General features: G+C 40.0%; 1 protein-coding gene across 1 annotated transcript in view; it reads left to right on the top strand.

Moving 5' to 3' along the window:
• Window positions 1-459: 459 nt before the first annotated feature.
• Window positions 460-26,432, top strand: part of fndc4a (fibronectin type III domain containing 4a) — a 65,003-nt gene continuing 39,030 nt past the window's right edge. The window contains exons 1-2 of the mRNA XM_007256639.4: window positions 460-1,139; window positions 20,956-21,071. Coding sequence (XP_007256701.2) covers window positions 1,064-1,139; window positions 20,956-21,071 — 192 coding nt within the window. The 5' untranslated portion in view covers window positions 460-1,063. The remainder of the gene's footprint in view (window positions 1,140-20,955; window positions 21,072-26,432) is intronic.

Genomic DNA, 26,432 nt, shown 5'->3' with positions numbered 1-26,432 from the left:
TCATCAGAACGACCTGTTAAAAGTTTTTTTTTTAACTTTAAACATATTTACATATTTACACTCCCTTCATGGCAGGAAGAATCTACAAAAGTCTACAAAATGTTGTGAAGGTTTTGGGGGGAAATGGATGCTATGGTATTTCATCATGATTTAGGCCATGTTTACTGCAGTGTGCTTTTAATGTAATACTATTCAGACCTGTCACAGGTTGCACATGATTAAGATGTGTTACATCATCCACATCTTTTTTTTTCTTTAAAAAATAAATGAAAAACGAGTTAAATGGCTTGATTTTTTTTTGTTATTTCAGTAAATGTTGGTATGTCGAAAACTTTGCGTTGAGTTTTTTTGTGGGTTTTGAAGGTGAAGTCAGATGAAATCGTTACAGTCTTTCACCTTGAACTGGTTTGATAGGCTGTATTGAGACAAAACGTGTTTCTGTCTGTGGGTTTGAAGCAATTGGTCGCGTCAGGATCGAGTGACAGCAGCGGGCAGTGACGCTGGGCAGCATTCAACGGGAACGGGAGCGTGATTGAATGCGAATTTGAATCGGCTCCGGTTTTGGGTTTATATGCAAAGTGGAGGAGCTGCAGGACGGCGAATAGGTGACGTCCTTAAAGCACGCTTCGCCCCAGACTCGCATTAAAGAAGCTCAGCCCACCGTGGAGCTGACCGCGGTGCTGAGGAGAGAGAGAACGAGCAGCGCTGCTGAGGAGTTAACATCATCATCATCATCACCGGTCTGTACGGATACACCATCTCAGCTCCATGAGGAGAAGAGCTAAAGAGCTGAGATAGTGTCAGTCTGACACTGCTGTTCTCCCTGATATGTGGTGGGGGAACAACCTGCAGCGACTGCGAGGCTTACAGCCGGACTGAATCCAGCCCTGGAAGATTTTCACCTGGAGACTGAAAGACCTGATTGAATTCCCACATATGAAGCAGCAGTCCGGTCGACACACCTGAGGAGGAGCCGTATGAAGCTCAGAAAGTGCCCATGAGGAAGAATGACCTCTGGAGAAGTTGAGTGACTTTCTTTCATTCAACGCGTATCAAGCAAGACATGGCTCGCCTCCTCCTTCTGTTTAACTCCGCCGCACTGTTGCTCCTCGGCACTGACATTTTTTTGGTCGGAGCAAGTAAGTTCACACGCGCACACACACACACGCTTCACTAATGCAGTTTTAATGTAGTCCACACAACTGACCTTCAACGTTGAAATGTGGTTGAAATATGGTGGAAGTAATGTATGTTGTTGTTTCAACATTTAATGTTAAATGCTTGTGCAGACGTCACAATTTTAACATTGTGTCAACACAATGTCCTAAACCTTCTCCTTTTTCAATTAGCATTTTACATGTCATCACCAATTAAAAAGAAAACGGTTGGATGGAGGAATGAAAAAGTGGTTTTATTCCATTTATTCCATTTGCAGTAACAGCTTTTTAATTAGGCACCAATTCTTGTTTTTTTTTTTATCAGATTGGTAGTGGTGGGTAACATTCTTTATACTCATCTTTATTTATTACAGTAATGTAAGTTAATTACTAACACTGTTCATCATAGGATTTTCTTATTTTAGTGAGCTATGGTTTGCTATACCAACGTTGATTCAATTTTCAAATTGAACACCAAATCCAACGTTGATTCAACCATAACATCAACGTTGATTCAACTATAACATCAACGTTGAAATGCCAGCTGGGTCGTTTCTTTCATTTTTCTTGCATTCAGCCACAAATCCAAATGTTCTGCTACACGTGATTGTAGCCTTGTTGAAACGTGATTGCGAGCGGTCAGCTGATTCCCGCTTCAATGGACGCTGGAATGCTGGAATGGTTCGCTCGCTCTGGGTGCACGATTTCTGGTTACTGTGAGGGTTCCATTGTAATCTGATTGTAATGAGGGGCTTTATTTGAGGCTCAGTAACAGCACAGTGTTGATGAGCTGTATAAGCTGGACATGCTTTTTTTGCGCATCGCATTGCTGGAGAAGCATTTATTTAATTTTTCTGACTATTGAGTCATAGCGTCAAATGTTAAGCCACAGAAGACCATTGATTTTTTAAAGGGTTTGTGCCTGTTGATATGTCTGTTTATTAGACAACACAACAAGTCTAAAAATATTAACAAAAATACATCTAAACTAATCCGTATTTTTAGATAGATAGATAGATAGATAGATAGATAGATAGATAGATAGATAGATAGATAGATAGATAGATAGGTAGACAGATAGACAGAAAGACAGACATAGCTCTGAAAGAACACAAAGGGCCCCTTAAAATGATGAGTTTCTTTGATTTTACCAAATTGAAAACCTCTGGAATATAATCAAGATGAAGATGGAGGATCACAAGCCATCAAATCAAACGATACTACTTGAATTTTTGCACAGGAGCGACATAAAGTTATCCAAAAGCAGTGTGTAAGACTGGTGTAGGAGAACATGCCAAGATGCTTAAAACACTCTTAAAACGTTATGAATATGAACTTGTTTTCTTTGCATTATTAGAGGTCTAAAAGCTCTGAATCTTTTTTTATTTCAGCCATTTCTCATTTTCAGCAAATAAATGCTCTAAATTACAATATTTGTATTTTGAATTTGGGAGAAATGTTTGGGAGAAATGTTTAGATAGATAGATAGATAGATAGATTTCACTTTTTATGAATCAATATGCGTGGACTAGACAAAACCTTGTTATATGGTTTAAAATAAAATAGGCTCGCTCTATATATAAACTGGCAGTTCAATTATAGTTGTTCAGGAGGGCAAATAAAATGAGGATTATGCATGTAGGAATATAAAATGAAGTTTAATAATAAATTGTATATCTGTTAAATTTTATTTTTCGTCATTGGCAGCAGTGGCAGCAGGGTTAATGAACCAGTTCAGATTTCTCCTGCCACAGTCATCCACGCATTTTTAATAGACAACAAGTTCCTGGCTCTTCCCCCGTCTTGCTCTGTCAGAGAGCCCCCCGGGATCTGGAGCTTTTGATATGGAGGAGAATCGCGCGCTCCGCTCGCTCCAGCTCCGTCTGCGTGCTGTTTGAAGTCCTCGCGCTCCCCCGAAGTGAAAAGTCGCACGCGCTGTATTCAGAAAGCGGGGCAGGTGTGCATCTTTAATCTGCTCCTGGAAATATAACACACCCCACGAGCTGCTGGCAGAATATGTAAGCATTCAAATCCGATATTTCACCAGCATGTCATGCACTTAGTGATAAAGCGGGACTCGTGTATTAAATGATGGGATTTGGCCTCCAAAATAGGATGCTGGATGTTTGAACATTGCATTAGAACATTTAAGTAAAACGCTGTGGAGAAAATGTATTAAGGAAGCATTTGCAATGCAGTCCAATACATGCAAACAAAGCTGCATTCACAATGCAAGTGCAAATGCATCCAGACAGCCTCTTTGCTTTGTGAATCGTCTACTTTAAGGTGCACACATTCCATGTCTGTTCAGATGAGATCTCAATAGAAAAGCATTCAATAAAATAGGATGCAGCATAGAAAGAGAAACTCCCTATTAATAACTATTAAATACAAAAATATTGGATGAGCAGGTGTCTACATAAAATTAGGGTTGTTGGAAGCTGAAAGTTTCTGAAACACTTGTCATGGACATTAATGTTATGGAAATACTGGTCTTTTATGTGTTTCTTAGAATTGTTCTTTTCCGAGGGTAGAATACAAGACAATATATACAGCTATGAAAAAAAGTTGAGACCACTTCAGTTTCTAAATCAGTTTCTCTGATTTTGTTTTGTATAGATATATGTTTGAGTAAAACAAACATTGTTGTTTTATTCTATAAACTATGGAAATATTTATTACAAATTCCTAATAAAAATATTGTCATTTAGAGCATTTATTTGCAGAAATAGCAAAAAAAGATGCAGAGCTTTCAGATCGCATATAATGCAAAGAAAACAAGTTCATATTCATAAAGTTTTAATAGGTCAGAAATCAATATTTGGTGGAATAACCCTGATTTTTAATCACAGTTTTCATGCATTGGCATGTTCTCCTCCACCAGTCTTACACACTGCTTTTGGATAACTTTATGCCATTCCTGGTGCAAAACGTCAAGCAGTTCAGCTTGGTTTGATGTTTTTAATTAGGTAAAATCAAAGAAACTCATCATTTTAAGTGGCCTAATTTTCTTTTAAAAAGTTATATATATATATAAGTTATGGTGCGACTTAATTAAAATATAACGTAATTACAAAACATATTAGATATGCAGTCACCAAGGTCTGGAAGAATACCAAACCTGCCGCCCTCTGACAAGAGGGAAATCGTTCAATGGTCAGAAACAAACCACAAACCACAAAGGCACAGACCTGCCATGAATTGGAAGTTGCTGGACCATCAGTGTTACTGTCTACAGTCAAGCAAGTTTTACATCCCCATGGAGTGAGAGGCTGCTGTCTAAGAAAAAATCTCCCGCTCCAAAAATTTACACTTTCAGGCTCTACTAAAGTTTTCCAACCACAAGAAAAGTCTTTGAAGGAAAGTTCAGATGAAATGATAGACAGTGACAAGACAGAGATGTTTAGAAGAGTAGACATGAGGCATTCAACCCCAAGAACACAACATCAACTGTTAAGCATGGTGGTGGTAACATAATGAAGCTTGTACATTGTGTAAAGTAAACACAATAATAAAAAAAGATGACTATGTTCAGCTAGGTGGTTGAACTTGTCGTGGTGGTTGAAGATGTGTGTTCCAACAACTTAATACTGTATGTGGACTTGAGAATCAGGTTCTTGACTACAAAACAACACATTTACTCCATCAAATCTGTGGTCGAATTTTCAACCAGAATTCTTCCCCAGAAATGTGTTGATGTCTACTAGTAAAAGCTTCTGGTAAAATTGTGTTTCACTACAGGACCAAAAATTTACCATTAAAAGACCAATACAACTATGACATTCATGAACATTTTATGCCTCAATTTGAACACAACTGTGCTTTTGCACATGGAAGATATTCTAAATAAATCTTTATTAGTTTAGACTTAGTTTATATTCATTCTATGACTTCTATTTATACCATATTCGACTTTTTCTCTCTGTGTCTCTCATGCAGAGAAAAGCAAATTTTCTTCCTGATTATTTTAAAGGTGACAGAGGGCAGGAGGAGAGATGCACAGAGGAGTGTTGTCACTGATTGCATTAACCTCAGCTTGGCACCTTGTTCCATCTGGGTCCCTTCTAGAGAGGCATTTACATGCCACAGATAGAGCGAACACACACACACACACACACACACACACACACACACACACGCACACACACCGGCCTCATGAGTCAGACTGCACCAGAGGTCACTCATCAAAGAGGAGATGGATTTATATTTGTTCAGTGGTGCATGGTGGTATAATGGAATATTGTGTCCAAGGAAAAGCACACATATAGCCATAAGGGAAGGCTGGATGATGTTGTATTCATAACATCATCATGTAGAGTTAAGCCTCTATTAATCAAGGAATATGACAGTAACTCAAAGTGCATTACACTCTTAAAGGTACCAGTGCAATGACTGGTCTTTGGAATAGGGCTGCAACTATTAGTTAATTTAATCGACAATGTTGATTATTAAAATTTGTTGACTGCAAATTTGATTGTCGACTAATCGTTTATTTGTTACAGTACTGCATTACAAAAAGTGCTGGGGTTAGAAATGCAATGGAAGATGCAGTAAAAGCTTACTTACACAGTTTACATTTAACTCAGACTGTGTCTCCAAAAGTGCCCAAACACAACAGTTTAAATATTTACTCACTAAACATCAGTACTTTCCATGTTTAAACATCATTTAGACATTTAAATGCCTTTTACATTTCATGATCAGCGGTTTCTATTGCTTTTAGAAATGAAGAACATGGCAGAAATAATCGTTGACTAATCGACTAATCAAAAAAAATTATCATCAAATTAGTCGACAAACAAAATAATCATTTGCAGCCCTACATAGGAGCGATGCCAGCTCTCCATTCAATCCTACACATCTGTAGCACATGGTTATATTTGTGAAAAATCTTTGAATCTGTGGTCATATTCCTGGGTTCATTACACATTTTCTTACTCACAACTTCATAACATATGATATCAGTCAGCAGGATCAGATGGTTTCGAATCATAGTGATGTCCAAAAGAAGATCCTCAAGTTGTAATCTGGGCCAACAAAAGATCCCAAATTCTTTCCTTATAACATTTTCCCTCTCAGAGTGTGTGTTCTGGTCTGTGGTTTTATTCTTGTGTCTCTGAGTGAGTGATGAATATAATTTGTCAACTATTTACAAAAGTGGTGGCTCAGCAGGAGACTATGACACCTGAGGTGTAAACTTGACCTGAGATGTGCCTGTATACCAACTAAGAACTTTTGAAAAAAAAAAAAAAATCATCTCACACCATTTAAAAAAAGACAAACACAGACAGACAAGGGCGTCTAATATTTATAGCATGGCTGCAAGTTTTTAGTCCAAACAAGTCAAAGAACCTTCAGAAGCATATCAGTACCATTTAAACTCAGCCTTTAAAAATGTTAGGTATTCTGCTTTTTTTTTTAAATCCATCCTTGTCCTTTGCAGAAAACAATATTTGGTACTCTGTGCATGTTTTTAATTTTTAAAATGTCTTATATTTTTAAAAAAGTACATTAATTCAAAGCACAATTGATCTTCATTGTGGTTTATTTGCTGAATTAATGTAAACATTACATAGTGCTTTTACTTTTACATCATTCTGATGTTCCACTGACCTGTAACAGGGAGATAACGAGAGCTATTTAGAAAGTCTACTCCAAGATTAGAAAGTTAGAAACTGCACTATGTAGGTCTGAATAGCTACTGTTTTAGTGTTTTGACCAGTACTCAGCAGCTTAGCTGTTCATCATCTGTTGAATAGTGTTACTTTCTGGAACCTGTAGCCATGAAAAATGATGGTGAAATGGAAAATAACCCCAGCTATGTCGGTGTAAGCATATTTGCTGATGCTCAGAAATCACCCTATTCAAAATTTGTATTATGAAAAAATATTCATAAAGGAAATATGCACTGTTTAAGTAAATAATGAGGGAAATAATGTTAGTAGAGGCACATGTACTGAGGTACAATGGATTAATTTTTTTTTTATGTATATGTATAATTCCTTTACTTAGCTTCAGAGCTGATGTCTTATTATTGGAGAATGTCCATCCCCTTTCATGTTATGCATATTTAACAAAACAAAAAAGAAATTGTGGACCCTTGATTTTTCAAGGTCGTGTAGAACACTGGTGCAATGCTTACATTTGGCTTCAGGGGACAGTTTTGTTCTCCCCTTGAGGGATAATTGCAGCTTTCTATGCTCTGCAGTGATAAAACAGTCTGAAACACCATCTGGGAGCATGGCGGGAGTCCTGGTGGGATCAGGAAAGTATGGATCGGAGAAAGATCTAACAACCAGCAGAGACAATTGGGAAGATTTAGAGTTAACCCCTCACAGACTGCACTGCAGTATGGATAGAGATATTTTGAGAATTTCAGTATGATAGAAATCAGAGAAGGAGAGATGGAGAAATCCAGTGTGTAAAGGACTTGAAGGACTTTTAGCCAAAGCTCTCAACAAACTTGCAATGCTAGAGATAGGGGCATAGTGCTGTCCATGCAAAGAAATCACTATTTTTACACCATTAACACTATTAACAAACAGCACTGAGAGCTGTGAAAGTGCACAGATAGTTTATCGAAAAATACTGTTTACTCCAGGTGCTATCATCTTAAAGTTAATTCAAGGTATGTCGAATGATGAGCACAAAGAATAGATAGAATAGTGTAACAGACTGCAAAATTATTTCTGTGGAAATGCATGAATATTATAGTGATATTTTTAGCAACAGCTGGGATTCATGCATTTCCACGGTGCCTCGTTTTAAATGTCAGGTCCCTTGGAATTCTACCAATAAAGTGTGGAGAAACTTTGAGCGACTTTGAACTTGTTATCATGTTTCTCTACAACCCAAGTCCATTTCAGACTTTTATTTCTCCTTTAATACAGTTCTAAACATGTTCATGTCAAATTCTTTTCTATTTCCCCATAGGGGGGATTTTCTATTACCATTTTATGAGATGTTTCAATACTCTTAACAGTTCATCTGAACTTCCATAAACAGAAGTTTTTTGACCTTACCTCAAAAACACATCTCTTTCAATTTCCTTTTCTACACCTAAATGAGGTTTCACATAGTAAATAAGTTGCAGCATTCAAGACAAATTGTTGGAGTTTGTGAGAACAATATTAGAAGCAATAGATTATCTTTGACTATGTATTCAGCAAGTACACTCCCAGAGTTTTTATTTTTTATTTTGCTTTGCATGATTAATTAACGGGAAATTATCTAAATTTGCCTTTAAGCAAATAGCACACCATACAAAATTTACAAAGCACAATTCACTATTGTACAACATAATAATTATCCACAACTTATAGCTACTTACATCAGCAGCTTATAATTGCATTGTAAGGCTGCTGCATTGTAAAAAAAATTAGGAATTCTTAAACAGCATTTTCTATAGGACTACAAAATGAAAATATGTGTCCTACCTTATAAAGCACCTTGTGGTTGTGTAGGTTTGTGGTGAAAGACGGCACTAGTGCTTTAGATATTTTACAAAGCACTCAAAGCAAAAAGAGGGAGAGAAGTCAGTATTCAAATGTTTTTAAATAATTTATTACAGGCCAGTAGCTGAAATATAGTTCATGTTTGTATGGGTTTTTGTAATTAAAAGATTCTCTGAGAGGCTCCAAGTGGTCCGGCAGACTAAACGCTGCCACTATGATCAGGAGATGACCGGTTCGAATCCTTATCATGTAGCTTGCCATCGGCTACTGGAGCCCCGAGAGAGCACAATTGGCCTTGCTCTCTCTGGGTGGGTAGATGGTGCTCTCTCCCCACATCACTCCAAAGGATGATGTTGATCAGCACAAGGCGTCTGTGAGCTGATGTATCAGAACCGAGTCGCTGCATTTTCCTCCGAGCGCACTGTGATGCTACTCGGCAATGCTGTATCAACAGCAGTTCGGAGGCATGTGCTAGTCTTCATAATCCTGGTGTTGGGACATCACTAGTGATAGGGAAATAAAATGTTCCCACCTTTGCTCACTGTTTTTGTCCACAAACCACTTTTATTTAAATATGCCTTTAGCAGCTGCTTTCGTGCTGCAAAGCTGAGTTTAACTGGAGGCAGTCATGAACCTTGGTTGTTATGAACAACCACCCCCCACCCCTGCTTGCTGGACACACAGATACACCCTGTACCCAAAATACAGCATGTTCCCGTGGCTATGCATGCAGGACTTAGACTGGCAATCATGATAGGCTACTTTTAAGCTCTATTTGTGCTTTGAATTTAATTCTCTTTAATCTGTTCTGTCTTCATAACCTTAATAGGATGTATAACAAAAACCCTCCACCTTACCGCCCTCAAGCCCAACTGTCATCAGATCCCTAATAAAACCTGGATTTATTGTTAAACACAATATGGTACCCATCTATAGCAGTCAACAGCGATAATGGCTGGCTAATAGATGGTGTAGGTGGCTGCAGTTCTTCAAAACAGCAATTCTGCTTTTGTCAGTCCAATGATGTGCCCCCTATCAAAGTCTGTTAACTGGGCAATTGAGGCCTGTCTAGTAATGTACAGTATATGATCACTTTCACTAAGAGGTACACTTCCCAAAAGTAGACTGTGAGAGTCTTTTTACAGGAAAGTGGAGAAAGCACTTTTATGGGTTCCACTTTATAAAAAGTGTCTCTAATAACTGTGTAGTCACACATTATAATGTGACACAATCCATGTGATAATGCAATGTTACATATTACAATTGTACCCGTTATATAATTGCAAGTGTATAAAGGTCAGTTAGACAATATTTTGTCAATCGTCCCACACAGAATTCTGAATAATAATTGTTGGTTTTTAAAAACGATTACAGCTCTACACACCATTACCTGTGTATTTTCACAGTAGTTACACTGTTATTACATGGATCGTTCATGTGTAACTACATTGTTATTCGAGACACTTTCTGCCCTCTTGTTTCTGATCAGACCAATACTTTGTGAATCTTTGTGAAATAGATTTAATGTAAACATTGCTTTTCACTTTTGCAGCAATCTGAGTGTCATGGCGGGGGAGAACTCAGACATGTGCTGATGTAAATTAAAATATACTTTATTTACAAAAGTATGAGACAGAGGAGATGATATAGCACAATAGAAACAGGAAACAGTCTACAGGTCATACACCAGCAGGGCAGTATCAGAGGGCAGATAAAAATTAAGGTTGGAAAAAATACAAAGCAGGGTCAAAAAATGAGAAATCAAAAATACAGGCAAGAAAACGAGTTGTACGATTACAAACCATCAATACTCAAAGCAAAGGACAGGTAGAACTGAGTCCCTTAAATAGGGCCAAACACAGCTGATTAGAATTCCGGTGATTTGCTTTCTGAAAGTGTCATGTGCTGTGTCATGTGAACGGAATTGGGTGTGATGTCAGTGTGTAGTGCATCCTGGGTAATGAATACCTGAGACTGAAGATCGCAGGCAGAGCTGAGTGTGGGAGACATAGGAGCTCTTTCAGTGCCAGGCGTGACACAGAGGTTCATTTATTTTGTCAGTGAGTATAACACAAATGAGACAAAAACATCACCATTAAAATAACTACTGTGTTTGATTTATAAGAATTTACAAGAATTTTAAAAGCAGTTTAAGAAGTTCAAGGAGATTCAAGGAGATTTTATTGTTATTTCACATCACATGTGGTACATGAAGTGGAAATAAAATTGTATTCCCGCGGTCCAGTTTACACTCAAAGAGCAATTTATTTAAAATAGATAAATATAAATCAGCAACATAAAGTCCACGTGCAGGTTTACTATAGCTGCATGAATGATTAGGAATGAATATCACTAACATGAAAAGTGATAAAGAGTCTCAGTGCGAGTAAAGAGACAGTGTCTTACAGCTTCTGGAATGAAATTAAACTGTTAACAGATGCAAAAAAGAAAAAACAACAATGCATGATTGTCCTTCTTAACTTAAATCTTAATGCAGAAAAAGCAATTTAACAATCAGCAATCATGTTGATCATTACTGTCTTCTTTCAGATCCTAAGTTAGCCAAGTCAACCTCACTGAAGTTTTCGCAGAGTCATTTCGTTTTCTTCCCTCTCCCACCTTGCCCTTATGCAACAAAGGTGCCCTTGTGTACCTCGCAGGCTCCATGTTCTCAGTTTATAAATTACAATCCCTATTCCATGTTTCCATCACCATCAAACTACAGCCTCTAGCAGTGACATTGCTGAGAAGTACATTTGCTAACATCATCACACAGGCATGTTTTATACCATGTTTGCACCAAAGGATATTTAAAGTCCAGCTCAGAATGGGTGCTTGCATAGTTTTAGCAGAAAGAGAAACGTCATTTCAGTTTAAAGTTGTCAGAAGGCCCATTAATCAGAATATGTTTGACCAGCATGTACTTTCTGCTCCTTTGATTGTGTTGCAGCCAGATTTGCCATGAGTTCAAGGCATTTCTGAGCTACCTCTGGGGAAGTGTCTTCCTGTGCACTCAGGACGCTTCTTGAAGAGCAGCTAATGTGCTGCAACAAGCCCATATCCTACGATTCAGTCTGACAGGAAGACTGTGCCCCGTGTGGCCTCTCGCTTTTTTCTGTATACTCTGTGTCTTACCCAGGGTGACCTGTGTTTGGTCTGTTGGTGTGTTACATAAGCGAATTGAGCATGCCCGACTCACTTGGTTAAGATGTTGTGGATATAAGAAACAGAGCCTTAAACGACTATTCAAGATTATATTTTCTGTAGAAACTCATAACATGATCAGGATGTATCATCATATATTTTTTTCATATAGTTTAAGCACTGGCAGCTCTTGTCAGCAGAGCTTAAGCCAGTATTTTCTTATTTGAACTGTGTGGTACATCATGGAAATCTGTGAAGGATGTCCCCGGTGCTGCTGGTGTTTTTAAACACTGTCTTCCCTTACTGTTGACTCAATTAGACACTCCTATGTATAGCTTCTACACCAGGGGTGTCCAAACTTTTTTTGTTGGGGGCCAGAAGGAGAAATATATTTGAAGTCACGGCCACGGTAATAAAACAAATAATGAAATATACCACTTTAAACAATACTTTTTTCCTGATTATTTCATTTACACACCATTTTACTTGACTAACTGTCTTTATCTTTGACAGTGTTGTGTAAACTAAGATTTTTCAAATTGATGTTTAATTTCATGATGTCTTTTAATATAAAACTCCTTAATTACGGCAACTTTTAGACTCTTTGGCCCGTTTTTCTGCGCTAGAAATGCGCAACCTCTGCTTTTAGACCCTTTGGCCGTTTTTTCTGCACCAGAAATGTGCACTCTCTCCGCTTTTAGACTCTTTTGCCCCGTTTTTCTGCGCTAGAAATGCGCAACCTACGCTTTTAGACCCTTTGGCCAGTTTTTCTGCGCAAGAAATGTGCACTCTCTCAGCTTTTAAACTCTTTTGTCCCGTTTTTCTGCGCTAGAAATGCGCATCCTCTCTGCTTTTAGACTCTTTGGCTCGTTTCTGACACCTAGCGTTTAAACTTTGAATCTCACATTATAAAAACCTGCTTAACCGCGGGCCAACTTTCATTCTATTTCTAAAATACCTCGTGGGACGCTACAAAAAGGAAACGGGCCACAAATGGCCCGCAGGCCGTAGTTTGGACACCCCTGTTCTACACCCTGTAGATAAATAAAAAGCCAGAGTCAGAAACTCATCTGTGGCTGCACAGTTTGAGTTGATCATTCTCTAGTCCTTCATCATGGTCATAATATTCTGGTAGGATGGTGTTATAACCGAGCAGCCACATACAGTTTGTTGGAGATGTAATTGCATCAATCATGGATTGGTTGAAAGAACAGATGTATGCTTTACATTTTTTAGATTTGAAGCAATTCTGTAAGTATTTCTTTGCTTTCAGTGACAAAGAGCACTAGTGAGGTCAGTATGTTGGATTATCACCACTTTTATCTCACCTCTAACTCATCCCAAAGGTATTAGATGGAACATCTTCATTGCAGAGAACGCAGTTTCACTGCTTCACAGCTCCACAGACTCTATAGTGCCAATAGATTCATGTTTGTCTGCTGCAGAAAGTCCTATTCTATTGGCAGTGCTACAAACTACAATCTGTGGCAGCAATTGGCGTAACCTAAAATAGCTAAACATATTCATTAGAAGGAGTGTCCACAAATATTTGGACACCTAGTTTAGAATCAGTAATGACATCTTAAGATAATACCTAAAGATCACCCATGATTCTACCTTCAAACGTGTGTCCTCTGCCTATCCAATTAGCTTTTGCTTAGCACAGCCCTGAGTGGCTGGCATTACATAAGCTCATGTCTATAACTCATGTCTACTTCTATCTAAACGATAATTTCCTGTATCAGCACAGGGTTTATGCCCAGCCATGGATCATAGTTTATTCTCTGCTTGCTGCATCCCTTCTTTAGGCACTTGTAACCCCTATTACTTAGAGAATAATGAGCTATCCTTTTGATATATGCTTGCTGAGCAAGGTAAATAACATGATTAATCCAGAAAGATGGGCAATGACACTGAAAGATCAAAGAAGCCCAGTGAGTATAGCTTGGGTCCTTTAATCTTCACACACATAAGATATAAAGCATAGGAACATTTGCATTCAGTGAAGTACACACATACATGATTACACTGATGTGTGGGCAGCCATATTGATAAAGGGGATCAGCTTTCTAAAGCTGAAATCTTGTGGCATTATCTCTTTGGAATTTAATGGATTATGTAATTATAAAAATCCATAGACAGTAGTTATGTTATTGCTATGTTATGTAATTGATTTTTGACACTTGTTTGACTGGAATAATGCCATGTTTAGCTAAAGGGATCCCACATATGTATTATATTCTTGTCATTTTAAATGATCATTAAATGATTGGAGTAAAATTGATTTTGTTTGCTTTTTAAGTGATTTTGTAAAAATAAAAAAAGCTTTTATTGTCATTGACTCATTTCTTCAGAATCCTGGTGCAGCAAAGAACAAACAGTATAATTCAGAATATAGAGAGTGCAAATGTGCAAACATAAAACAAGAACATTACATTCAAAACAATAGATGATCTGTTGACTCGAGAGACTCAAGAGATTCGAAAACATTTGCATTTGCATTTATATTACATTATAGTCATTATGGCTTAAAAAAATGTCTTTTGGTGAGAGGGTAGTGCATTTTAGGACCCTGTGGAGAGTCCTAATCTTTTGTCCTTAATGGCAATTTTTTTACCCTTTAATTTCCTTTATTTTTATAATTTACATAGTTTTGAAATCAGTACTTTTACACTTTTCTTAAAACAGCTTCTACAAGATTATTTTTAAACCCTAGTATCTATACTTTTACCTGAGTAATGAATGTCATTACTGTTGACACCTTTGTGGATCAGAGATCAAATGAGCCCATTGACTAAATCTAGAGTCCTTTAATCTACACACACATAAGAAATAATGCATATGAACATTTGTTTTGAGTAAAGTAGATACATGCTGTATACACTGCCTGGCCATAAAAAAGTCACCACCTGGATTAAGAAAATAATGTTGGATTGTTGCTGCAGTAGGTCAGGTCTAGGTTCAGCAACAGTATGTGCTGAAAGAATGAGGTCAGCTGACTACCTGAATATACTGAATATAGACCAGGTTATTCCATCAATGGATTTTTTTCTTCAATGATGTCACGGACATATACCAAGATGACAATGTGAAAAAGTGATTCAGGGAGCATGAAATCATCATTTTCACACATGAATTGAGTTCAGATCTTAACCTCATTGAGAATCTTTGGGATGTGCTGAGAAGACTTTGTGCAGTGGTCAGACTCTACCATCATCAATGCTGCAAGATCTTGGTGAAAAATTAATGTAACATTGGATTAAAATAAATCTTGTGACATTGCAGAAGCTTATTGAAACAATGCCACGGTGAATGTGAGCTGCAGTCAAGATGTGTGGGCAGCCATATTGCTCAAGGAGATCAGCTGTCTAACTTAAATCACCACTTAGTGCATTTGAAATGAACTCAGACTGCACAAAATATCCAAACCTAGACTACAACAACAGAGGACCCAGCCAAGAACAGAAAGCAGAGGCTACAGTGGGCACAGATCACCTGAACTGGACAATTAAAAATGGAATCAACATTCCATGATCTGATGGATACACAAATGTTAAGGTCAGAATTTGACACCAACACACACTAAGAAAAGTAAGTACAGATTTGTACTTAAAAAAGTACAAAGCTTGTCGCTGGGGCTGTACCTAATATTGAGGTACAAAAAAGTACCTTTCAGTGAAAGTCCTTTTTTGTACCCATGTTTTTGGTGCCAGTAAAGGTTATAAAGATTATAAACATTATCCTCTACTGAATATGTGTCAAGAACTTCATGATCCAAAATTGCCTGACTTTCAAATAAAAAAATGTGCAAATAAAATATATATTGTTTATTAGTACACTGATACAGAATACTGAAATGTACATTTTGGCTGGTTAAATGGTACAAATCTGTACTTATTGCTGTTAGAAATGACTTTGTACTTCAGAGGGAACACATCTGACCCTGTAAAGACCAATATTGTACCTTTGAGGGTACAATTATGAAGAGTGTATTATGAGTACAAAAAAGTACTCGTATCGTACCTCTGTTTTTTAGAGTGCAGCATGAATCCATGGACCAGAATACAGCAAATATTGTAGAATCATTGCCACTGTGGATTACGAGTGTTTTGAGAGCAAAATAAGGGTAGGCATTAGTACAGTGTTGGTGAGTGTATGTCCAGGTGCAATTGTTGGAGAAGGTCTTGGATGTATTGAAAACAGAGGTCAGTGAATTATTCGTTGCCTCCTTTTCAACCTCTAATGAACTGAGATATCCATCAACCTGACCTCACCTTATGTCTTACACACACACACACACACACACACACACACACACCCTTGTGACAACAGGCTCTTGCATCTCTAATAAAGATTACCTATGAAGCCGAGGCAGTTCATTCAGTCAGCCTTTCTCTAGCTCTAATTTACACAGCCTTTACTGACAGCCGCAGTCAGGAGGCCTCTGTAATGACCTTGTTCCTTATAGTGTAGAGTCATAGACTGAAAGGAAATATTGACAACTGACTCACATCCCCTGATCCCTTGGTGCCATTATCATTGTGCATTGATTAGCAGTCTGAAACAAAGTGTGATTCCTATAGATTCCATTGCACTGGAAGGCAGGTCATGGAGTAATACTCCAAACTGAGTTCTACCAGGAAGACTCCAGAGGCAAGTGTGCAATTATAACAGCTTTAATTTTGATAGTATTAACAATGTATTAGATAAAACATGTATGTAAAGTTAGTCTTTGCCGTAGACCCTGTCATCGGTCCTGGTATGCAGCATCTGGACCCTCGCAGATCCTGCCGTATGTTGGAGGCAGGGGCGGAGCCAACCCCCGGGCAGCCGACGGGACCAAACTAGAGGTGGTGGGGAGGAAGGAGGGGAAACGAAACAGAGAAGTGTGTGTAAGGGGAGGTCTTATAAACACAGGTGGAAGCTGGTGATTGTTTTATACACGAGTGACAAGCACAGGAGTTTCCTGCTAGAACTAGCGCAAAGCTCATGGATCTCTTTTATGTCTCAAAGAAAAATCATATTTTCATTTAAATTCCATAAGAAATCACCAGAGATCTTTATGGATATTTTATGAATAACAAACACTTACACCTTTTACACGACTGGCCTGGATATAAAGTGTATGTTTTAACTGATACACACTGATATCTATATATTATGAGATGCGCTATAAAAATTTGCTCTCTATATTTGCTTCTGCTAGGTGTACGGTCTCCTCACTTTGACATTTTTTTTTAGGGGATATTCCTGCTTTGGCTCAGTTATTCTAAATAGGTTTCAGACCCATCAAGACCCTGAACAGGCAGAAGCAAAATAAGAATATAATTGACAAACTGTATTTTAAAGGCAAAACAACTTAAGGATTTAATAGGAAACAAACTAACATTTTTTTTATTCTATGCTATTAGACAAAAATATTGTATAGTTTTATTTAATCCCTTTTTTATCACATTGTCTTGTTGCATTTTAATGGTTAGAAAAACAAATGTTGTGATTACTGTAATTCTAAAGACTAAGAAATGAAAAATAATATTTAAGACTGAACTGGGGATTCTCAGATTCAGTTAAAATGCTAAAAATATAAGTTAAAATTAAAGGACTATTAAGGATTATATTTTCTGCAGTAACATAACATAATCAGGACGTATCATCAGATATTACAATTATTCAAGCAGAGCTTTACCAGTATTTTCTTATTCCCCCAGTCCCATTTCCACACTTCAGGGATGCCAGGTATAGACAAAAGCACACAAAAAAACATCCTGCAGCCATGGCTGGCTATTTTATCATTATTATTTTTTTGCTGAACAGGTAATCACTGAGCTTCAGTAATGTTGCTATCCATAGCTGGGTGATTTACCATCACTTATCAGCTACATTACTGCTTGTTCACATAAAAAAAGGATCTTCACAGCAATAAATTGTAAATGTAATATAATAAACATTTGCTGTTATTTTTTTTTCCAGCAATTACTGAGAACAGCTAATCCCCAATACATACGTATGTCTTTAGTCACAAGTCTTTTATGTCACAAGTCTTTAGTCTTTCATTTCTCTATATATTATGACTAAATGGTACATCCTTTTTTATGATGGCAGTTAATCCATTATTATAAAGTACTTATTAAGTATTTGAATGAAAACGTTGTTGTGTTGATATTGGTGCTGCCAATATTGAGTGTATGGACGCTTCTTTGGAGCACCTTAACATAATAGATACCAGATACCAGAGTCTAGATACCAGGTAAACAGTGTTTTTTTTTATATGTATCATTTTCAGCACTCTAAAACTCTTTACTGCTCATAAGTTACAGTATGTTTAAATGATGCTAGAGCTGTTGTTTTCTTTGTCACAAGAAATAAATGTAATATTGTGTTGCAGTATAATAGCAGTACTTTGTTTACAGCGCAATGTTTCAAGCAATTCCATTGTAAGTGCTGTTATGATGAAGGAAAGAGGGTCAACAGACAAAAGCATTTTGAATGTAATCTGCAGTGCAAAATGTGCTTGTTTGTTTGTTTTGGGAGATGACAACCATTTAAGCTGTCCCTCTAAAACACAGCTAGTACAGAATTCTGTATTTCAAATCACTGCGCATTACTGAGCGCAGACGCAGACATTACATAAAGTGGTAAAGTGTAGAAAGCATTTGCTGTGCTTAACACGAGTGTGTCAACTAAATTAGCGGAGAAAAGAGAAGTAGCTCTATCTTGTGGTTTTTTTTGTTTTTTTTTTCAGTCACCCACACAAACACATAAAGTCCATTAGAGTGCTGCTTGGAGGAGCTGTTAAAAAAAATGCCAGCGCTAAAACACACGGTTCAGGCCGGTTCACCAACTTTCTATTTTCTGCCTGGTCTCTGAGATAGAGGCATGCTCCCTGGTATTGAATCTGTCAGTGTGTGGTCTCTGCCTAGGAGTTTGCCTTTTGTGAGACTAATTAGCTTGTCTATTGCCTGCTAAATCATGATAGAGCACCCAGCGGCAGAGATTGAAAGAGAGAGAGAGAGAGAAAACAGAGAAAGGCACAACGTAGGGCACAGTGTCCGGAATTCAATCAAGCTCTATCAGAGAATGCAATTCAACTGAAATGCAGCAGTGGAGAGAGCATTTCACCTGAATCTCATTTCTTTTCCATTTCCCCTGTATTGAGTTTACTGAGTTTATCCAGACTGATAAGTTTTGATTGAATTCCAGTACATGTCTGTAACAATGCACACCCAAAAAAATGGAATTCCATACTCTCCTTATCGCTTTTCCTGGCATTCTAAAAAGAACGAGCGAAAAGAGAAACAGACAGCATTTAAAAAAGACTGACATTTACACTCATGTGAACAGACAAATGCACTTAACTTTAGGCAACAGGTTTGAAAATTGATTTGGACCCTCTCTCTTGCCTTAAGGTGCTCTCAGAACTTAAGACACAGCCTTGAGCAGAGCATCATTATAGTGCTGGGGATATGCAGGCTTACACTTGAGACTTCCATTAAAAAAAATGTAGCAGCCTCCACTTAAGCAGTGGAGTGTTCGCCTGCAGGGGAAAAAAAGAGAGATTAAAATCCCAAAACACATCTTGGAGTGTTTCTCTTAAAAGTGTTTTACTAAAAGTGCTTTAAAAAGCATCATGACCTCAGAGAGCTTGAGTTAAAAGGGGTGTGGGTGGGGAACAGAAAATGGCAGCAGGTGCATGTTTTACATTCCAAAGCCAATTGGCCAGATTGGATGGCATTCTTGGCAGGAAACCCAAATACTTTGGGGAAGGAAAACAAATAAAAAATGGATGCACTGCAACATTTTTCAAACTTATGGATGCCTGTTGTTTTCCAAGAGATTGTAATGGCTTGTCCGTGACGCTAATGGAACTGTAGTCTAACAGGGAGTCGTGATTGGGTACTGGCTACTGTGCTGGGAACAGGATGAATAAACATACTGTTCTGCTTTTGGGTGTTATTTTCAGCCCTGTTATTATGTATTAAGTAAAAATACTGATATGTAATAGTATACGAAGAAGACCATAACAATTAGTTCCACAGTTAATACAGTAAAATAACATAAAAAAACGTCACAAGATTAATATGGTATGAAATTTGGTGTATTGTTCATTTATCTTTCATTGCTCTAAGACTGCTTATAGTCTGCTTTTGCAAGCCTTTGTCTGCATATAGAGATGTAATATGTATCATTAATAAATGATACGTAAATGGTAGCTCAAAATGAGTGTGTTCACATGCACTTCATATTAATCCATTTACTATAGAACATTAGAGTTTGTCAGAAATCTAATCAGAAAAAAAATTGGTATGGGCTGACCTTGGTGGCAACAGCTGGAATCTAGTCTTTCACATCTCTGTGGATGAATTTGGCTCCACTCAGACACATGAATGGCCTGTTTAAGTTCAGACTTTGACTAGGTCACTCCAAAATCCCATTTACTTTTTTGGGGGCCATTCATAGGTGGCCTTGTTTGTGTGCTTCGGATTAGTACATCTGAACCTGATTTTATTAACTGGCGGCTGGATATTTTCCAAATTGGTAGATGTCAATGACATGGTTTTCTCATCTGTTTTTGAATTCCTTCAGATCAAAACATAATGAGTTGCTTTTTGAGATCTTTTAGCTGCTTAATGTTGTCAGACAGGTTCTATTTAATTGATTTCTTGATTCTACAGGTCTTGTAGCAATCAGGCCTGGTTGTGGCTAGTAGTGAAATTAAACTCTAGCAGTTGTTGTGCTAATGCTGCTCCCTTATTTCCAGTACCACGGTCTGTTTTCATGCATGCAAAAACTGAAAAATCTGAGAATAAGTGAGTTAAAAGCCAGCTGTCTCGTATTTCTTCACCTTACCACAATTTAAGAAATTTAAGAATGCTGTTCATATGACTAATTGATAACAGCCTAAATATGTTTAATGACATTATTTAGTGCATTTAAACTCTCGCTGCCTTCAATGCCGCCTTGACCTAAAGGTTAAAGTAGTGGGGTGAACATTCAAAGCTAAGGTGCCCTTAAGCAAGTCACCTAACCCACTACTGCTCCCTTGGTGCCTCTGTTTACTAGTCTGTGAGTGTGTGTGTTTTCACTGAAGTGGATGGGTTAAATGTGCTGGTTGCATTATTATTCTATATTATACTGCTGTGCCAATGGATGACATAGAATGATCAAAAATCTCTAAGGTTTATCTCTATTCTGTTTCCTAGATCGCCCCCCTGCACCAGTAAATGTATCAGTCATGAACCTAAGAGCTGATTCAGCTACAGTGTCGTGGGAGGTTCCAGAGGGTGATGTCATCATTGGCTTTTCTGTCCTGCAACAGGTCAGTACCATAACTCCCCTTTAGCAGTGTTGGTGGAGGTTCCTTGTTGATTATTTGTTTTGTTTGCTTGCTTATCATGTATATAGTGTTAGGAAATCCGAAAATTGAAAAGCCTGGCTTAGAATACAATGGCTTAGATATACAATACTTACCTTTTACCACCACCAAAAAAAAAAAGGCCACACTCTAATATTTCATTGGACCGCCTTTATCTTTGATTGCTGCACGTATTCACTGTGGCATTGTTTAAATAAGCTTCTGCAATGCCACAAGATTTATTTCAATCCAGTGTTGCGTTAATTCATGCATAATATTCTCAATGGGGTTAACCCTAAGAACCCCGCTGACAAAATGGCGCAAAAATCGTGCAATGTATATACAGCTTAATTACTCAGGAATGCCTAAAAGCACCAACATGATTCATACATTCTGACAAACAGGGAATCCTATTGTTTCTAAAAATAGCACTGACCTCACAATGAACTGAAGTGTTTTTGATAAACCTATTGTGAAATGTACCTGAAGAATAAGCTTACCTTCATATTTCTATGCTTTATTCTTTCATTATAAGCATCTGATATACACTCTAATCTAAACTACTGCTGAAAAGAAAACTCCTGTGTAAATTGATTTAAAGTCTGTACATTCAAAAATAAGTAAAAAAAAAAAAAGGGGGGGGGCTTGGTAAAATTTTGATCAAAACACGATAAATTCCATGAAGTCTGGAAGCATTTACATCTCAAATGATGACATTTTTGAGCAGCTTAAGGTCTTCTGTTATAAAGAAAAATAACAGCATGTGGCTGTCTCCTAACATTACTGTGTTATAACAAGTAAAAGAGGAACTGACAAAAACACACCAAAATAGGCTGGGGTTCAAAGGGTTAAGGTCTGGACTCTGTGGGGACCAATCCAAGTGCGATTGAGCTTAGTCTAAGCGTAAACTGCGTCAAACTGCAATGTAAACTGAAAACTGGATCTGGGTCATGGCACCAATTTTAGAATGTGGAAAAGAGTCTAGAAGCCCATTCGTCAAGTTTTCTTCTGAAATCTACTGTAATAACAAGGTGGTTGAACCACCATTTGTTGAAGTAAGAGCCTTATCTCTACTAGGAGGGCTTACTCTAAACGCTGGCACACTGCTGTAAGGATCTGACTGGAAAATTTAATTATTAAAGGTCAGGTTAAACTCTAGATCACAGTAACAGAGACCCCTAACAGAGCAACAATAGTACAGTTAAATTATTCCACAGCAGCTCGATACTGAGCTTTTTATAGCTTTAAGCAACATTTGGTACTGGACATGGTGACTCCTCCAGAGAGAGCATCCAGTTCTATGAGCTGTTATTTGCTATGGAGATCAGACATAATGTGTGCTGTAAAGTAACTGAGGGCCACCATGTTCTCAGCAAAGTAGTTCTTTTGCCTGGAGCGGAATATCTTATTTTGCAGTTCTCAATGGGTACATTATGAAAGAGAGGGTTAAGAAAACAGTGGGATGTTTTCTGCAAAATGTAATTTTTCAGATGTGGGTTCTGATTACTATGTGCATTTGCCAGTTCTCCAACTTTTCTTTTAAAAAATGTTCTTTATTTTCTTATTTGTTTTTTATTTATTATTTTTTTTATGTGCCAGGAATATAATTTCTGTCTTTGTACTGTTTGGCATTTAGTGTATTGTTTATATACCCCCATAATTCAAGTGCTATTAATTTCTTTGTAGATGGCAGAGTGCATTTCACATGCAACCAATTACAGATCTAGCTGTACATCACGCTATGCAACAGGCTGTCTCTAGCTCTGGTATTAGATTTGGGAGATGTGCTCTTGGATCAATGCGTTATTCATTACTGAAGAACATAATGAGGACCTCCATCAAACTCCTCCACACCTACAGGCAGCCTCAGGGGGCGAATATGGACTACTGAAACGGACCCATTTGGATAACTGTGCTGTATCCACAAACGTGAAGCATTTATTCAAATGCAGCACTGAAGTGAAAAACCTCCACTGCATATACTATGTGTTAGGCTTTAATGGGAATTTTCCATTAGTGTCTAAACAAGCAATTATACTGCATTAAAGGAAAAAAATACATCTACTGTAGCTGCCATTTTCAGGTGTAGGAGGTAAATCATAAAAGAATAAGCATGCAAACTTGTTTTTATCCTAAACTTACATGAACTCTTTTAAAGAAAAGGTGGGTTCTCTAGAATAATGACATTGAAGAACCTCTCCTGGTTTCTTAAATAAAGACTATACATGTTTGAAGAACATGAAAACTACACTGTAAAATATAATAGCTGTCATGAGTTAAGTAAAGATTGAAATCTTTTACCAACAAAATGCACTGGTTACAGTTACTTGTAAGGTGCAGATAAGGTGTGATTGGGCAGATTAACCTTTATAAGTAAAATATACACCTTTTCCATTGGCTCTTGGCACAGTTTACTAGATGTTTCTTCCTCCCACTTGCCCTTACCATCAATGTGTAGTCATTTCCCTTTTTCTGATCCTGAGAGGGGCTTTATGTCGGTTAAAGCTTACAATCTAAACAAAAAAAACTCTAAAACTAAAATAAACAAACTAAATTTGTTACGTTAATAAAAATTGAAATTGTCATTTCAGTTTACACAGTTTCACTTGACATGATTTAGCTTTTTAAAATAGTAATTCTGAGGAGACTGAAGTCAAAAATAAAGGAAACTAAAGGGAAAAAATATTAGTTAAAGTTAAACTCAACTATACTTCAAATCATTGGTTAATATAGCATACAATACCTGTTGCTTGCTTTTTAAAGTAAGGTTACAGGCCCTTACAGGCCTTGGAACATACAGTTTACAAGTGTAGATGATACAAAACCCTTTTTCTCTGCAGTAAAATGTAAGGTCCTGGCCCTGTTTCCTGTTTCCTCGTGCCTGTGTTGTCCCACGTGACCCGTGCCCCTGTGTTCTGCCTGTGTTTTTCCACTCACCTGTGTTCTTTTGTAGCTCCACCCCTTCCCCAGGTGTTTCCACTCCCAGTGTGTTTCCTGTTTAGTTAAATAGACTTCCTCTGTCACTTGTCCTCTGTCGATCCTTGTACGTTTATCGTCTGTCAGTGTTCCATGTTTCCCCGAGTTTCCTCAGTCTTGTTTTCAGTATATTCCACGTTTATTTTGTATTTTTGTTAATAAATCCCCTGTTGTTTGCAATTTGCGTCCGCCTCCTCGTCTACCCTGCACCCCACCCTGACAGAAGGATCGACCCCAAAAATGGACGCAGCAAACCGCTGGACCGGCTCCAGGTTGGCGATCCGCCATGCACCATGCGGGACCCCGGCGTTGGAATCCCCGAGGCCTAAAGGACGCCGCAGGCCTCGGGGTAGACGTTCTAAGGGGTCCCGCCAGCATGAAGAGGATCCCTTTACGGGGGAGGATTTGCTTGGGGGGGCGCTAAGGGCTGATGCGTTGAGCCTCGGGTCTCATCCCGTGTGTGGCAGTAGCCATGAGTACACGAGGCAAGTGGCGCGCAGCCCGTGGGACTACCTGGGATGTGCGCCCAGTAGCTCCGAGGAGGAGGAGGAGCTCTACCCCGCACCAGCCCATACTCCATTGCCGTTTCCCCCAGGGGCTGTACTCTACCCGCGCTCGGTGACTTTCGCGGCTGAGATGCCGCGCTCCGTGAAGCTAGCGGATGGGACGCCACGCTCTGTGACTCCCGTGGCTCATCCGCGCTCCGAGAATCCCGCGGCCGAGAGGCCGCGCTCCGAGAATCCCGCGACCGAGACGCCACGCTCCGTGAAGCCAGCGGATGGGACGCCACGCTCTGTGACTCCCGTGGCTCATCCGCGCTCCAAGAAGCACGCGGCTGAGGCTCCACGCCCCGTGACTCCCGTGGCTCAGCCGCTCCCCGAGACTCCAGCGGCGGCCGCGCCGCTCCCCGAGACTACAGCGGCAGCGGCAGCGCCGCTCTCTGAAGCTCCAGCTAAGCTAGCTAGCCTGCTGGCTTCACCGCGCTCCAAGAAGCACGCGGCTGAGGTTCCACGCCCCGTGACTCCCGTGGCTCAGCCGCTCCCCGAGACTTCAGCGGTGGCCGCGCCGCTCCCCGAGACAGCGGCGGCGGCAGCGCCGCTCTCTGAAGCTCCAGCTAAGCTAGCTAGCCTGCTAGCTCGACCGGCTTCCAGCTCTCCAGCCCGGCCGACTTCCAACACTCCAGCTCGGCAGGCTTCCAGCTCACCAGCCCGGCCGGCTTCCAGATCCTCGACTCCGGCTCCGGAAGCAAGCTCCGGTCCGGTGTTTACAACCACGCCCACTGCTGAATCTGCGGCTCCAGTCCGGGTCTTGGCGGCAGCCGCACTCTCAGCTCCCGCTGAAGCGGCTTCTTCGCCAGCGGTGCCAGCCGCCCCCAAGCCCGCGGTGCCAGCCGCCTCCACGTCAGCGGTGCCTGCCGCGCTCACGCCAGCAGGACCCACCGCCTCTGTTTCAGCGCTGCCCGCGGCTCCGGCCGCCTCTGTTTCAGCGCTGCCCGCGGCTCTGGCTGCCTCTGACTCTGTGCCCGCGGCTCCGGCCGCCTCTGACTCTGTACCCGCGGTGCCTGCCGCGCTCACGCCAGCAGGACCCACCGCCTCTGTTTCAGCGCTGCCCGCGGCTCCGGCCGCCTCTGTTTCAGCGCTGCCCGCGGCTCCGGCCGCCTCTGACTCTGTGCCCGCGGCTCCGGCCGCCTCTGACTCTGTGCCCGCGGCTCCGGCCGCCTCTGACTCTGTGCCCGCGGCTCCGGCCGCCTCTGACTCTGTGCCCGCTGCCTCCCCAGTTCACGTGCCTGGGCTACCCGCCTCTGCTCCTGTGCCTACTCCCAGGTCACAAGCTCCTAGGATCGCCGCGCCTGCTCAAGCAGCACCCGCTGCCCCAGCTCAAGCACCAGCAGCACCCGCTGCCCCAGCTCAAGCACCAGCAGCTCCCGCTGCTCCGGCCTCAGCCTCAGCACCTGCAGCTCCCGCTGCCCCGGCCTCAGCCTCAGCTCCAGCTCCCGCTGCTCCTGTATCTGCTCCTCGAACTTTGTATACCCCCAGGCCTGCCCCAAGGCCCCCTGTCTTTGCCCCCAGAACTGTGCCCAGGCTGGCTCCTTGGACTTCCCTACAGACTTTTGCCAGTCCTGGGCACCCACCAATGTTTGTACCCCTGTCTCTCCCTATCCTGGTCCCCGTATCTGTGTCAGTTCCAGTTCCTGTCCCCGGTGTTTTTTCTGTTCCCGTCCCAGTCACTGTATTTGTTTCTGTCCCCGTCACTGTTATGGTTCCAGTTCCCCTGTCCAGTTTTGTCCAGTCCCCGTCTTCTGTTCGGTCTGCTGCCCAGTCTCCATCCCTGTCTAGTGTCCAGCCCCCT

The sequence above is a fragment of the Astyanax mexicanus genome, chromosome 1 (genome assembly GCF_023375975.1).
Source record: "Astyanax mexicanus isolate ESR-SI-001 chromosome 1, AstMex3_surface, whole genome shotgun sequence".
In the NCBI taxonomy this organism is placed as follows: domain Eukaryota; kingdom Metazoa; phylum Chordata; class Actinopteri; order Characiformes; family Acestrorhamphidae; genus Astyanax; species Astyanax mexicanus.
This window is presented reverse-complemented; position numbering and strand designations above follow the sequence as displayed.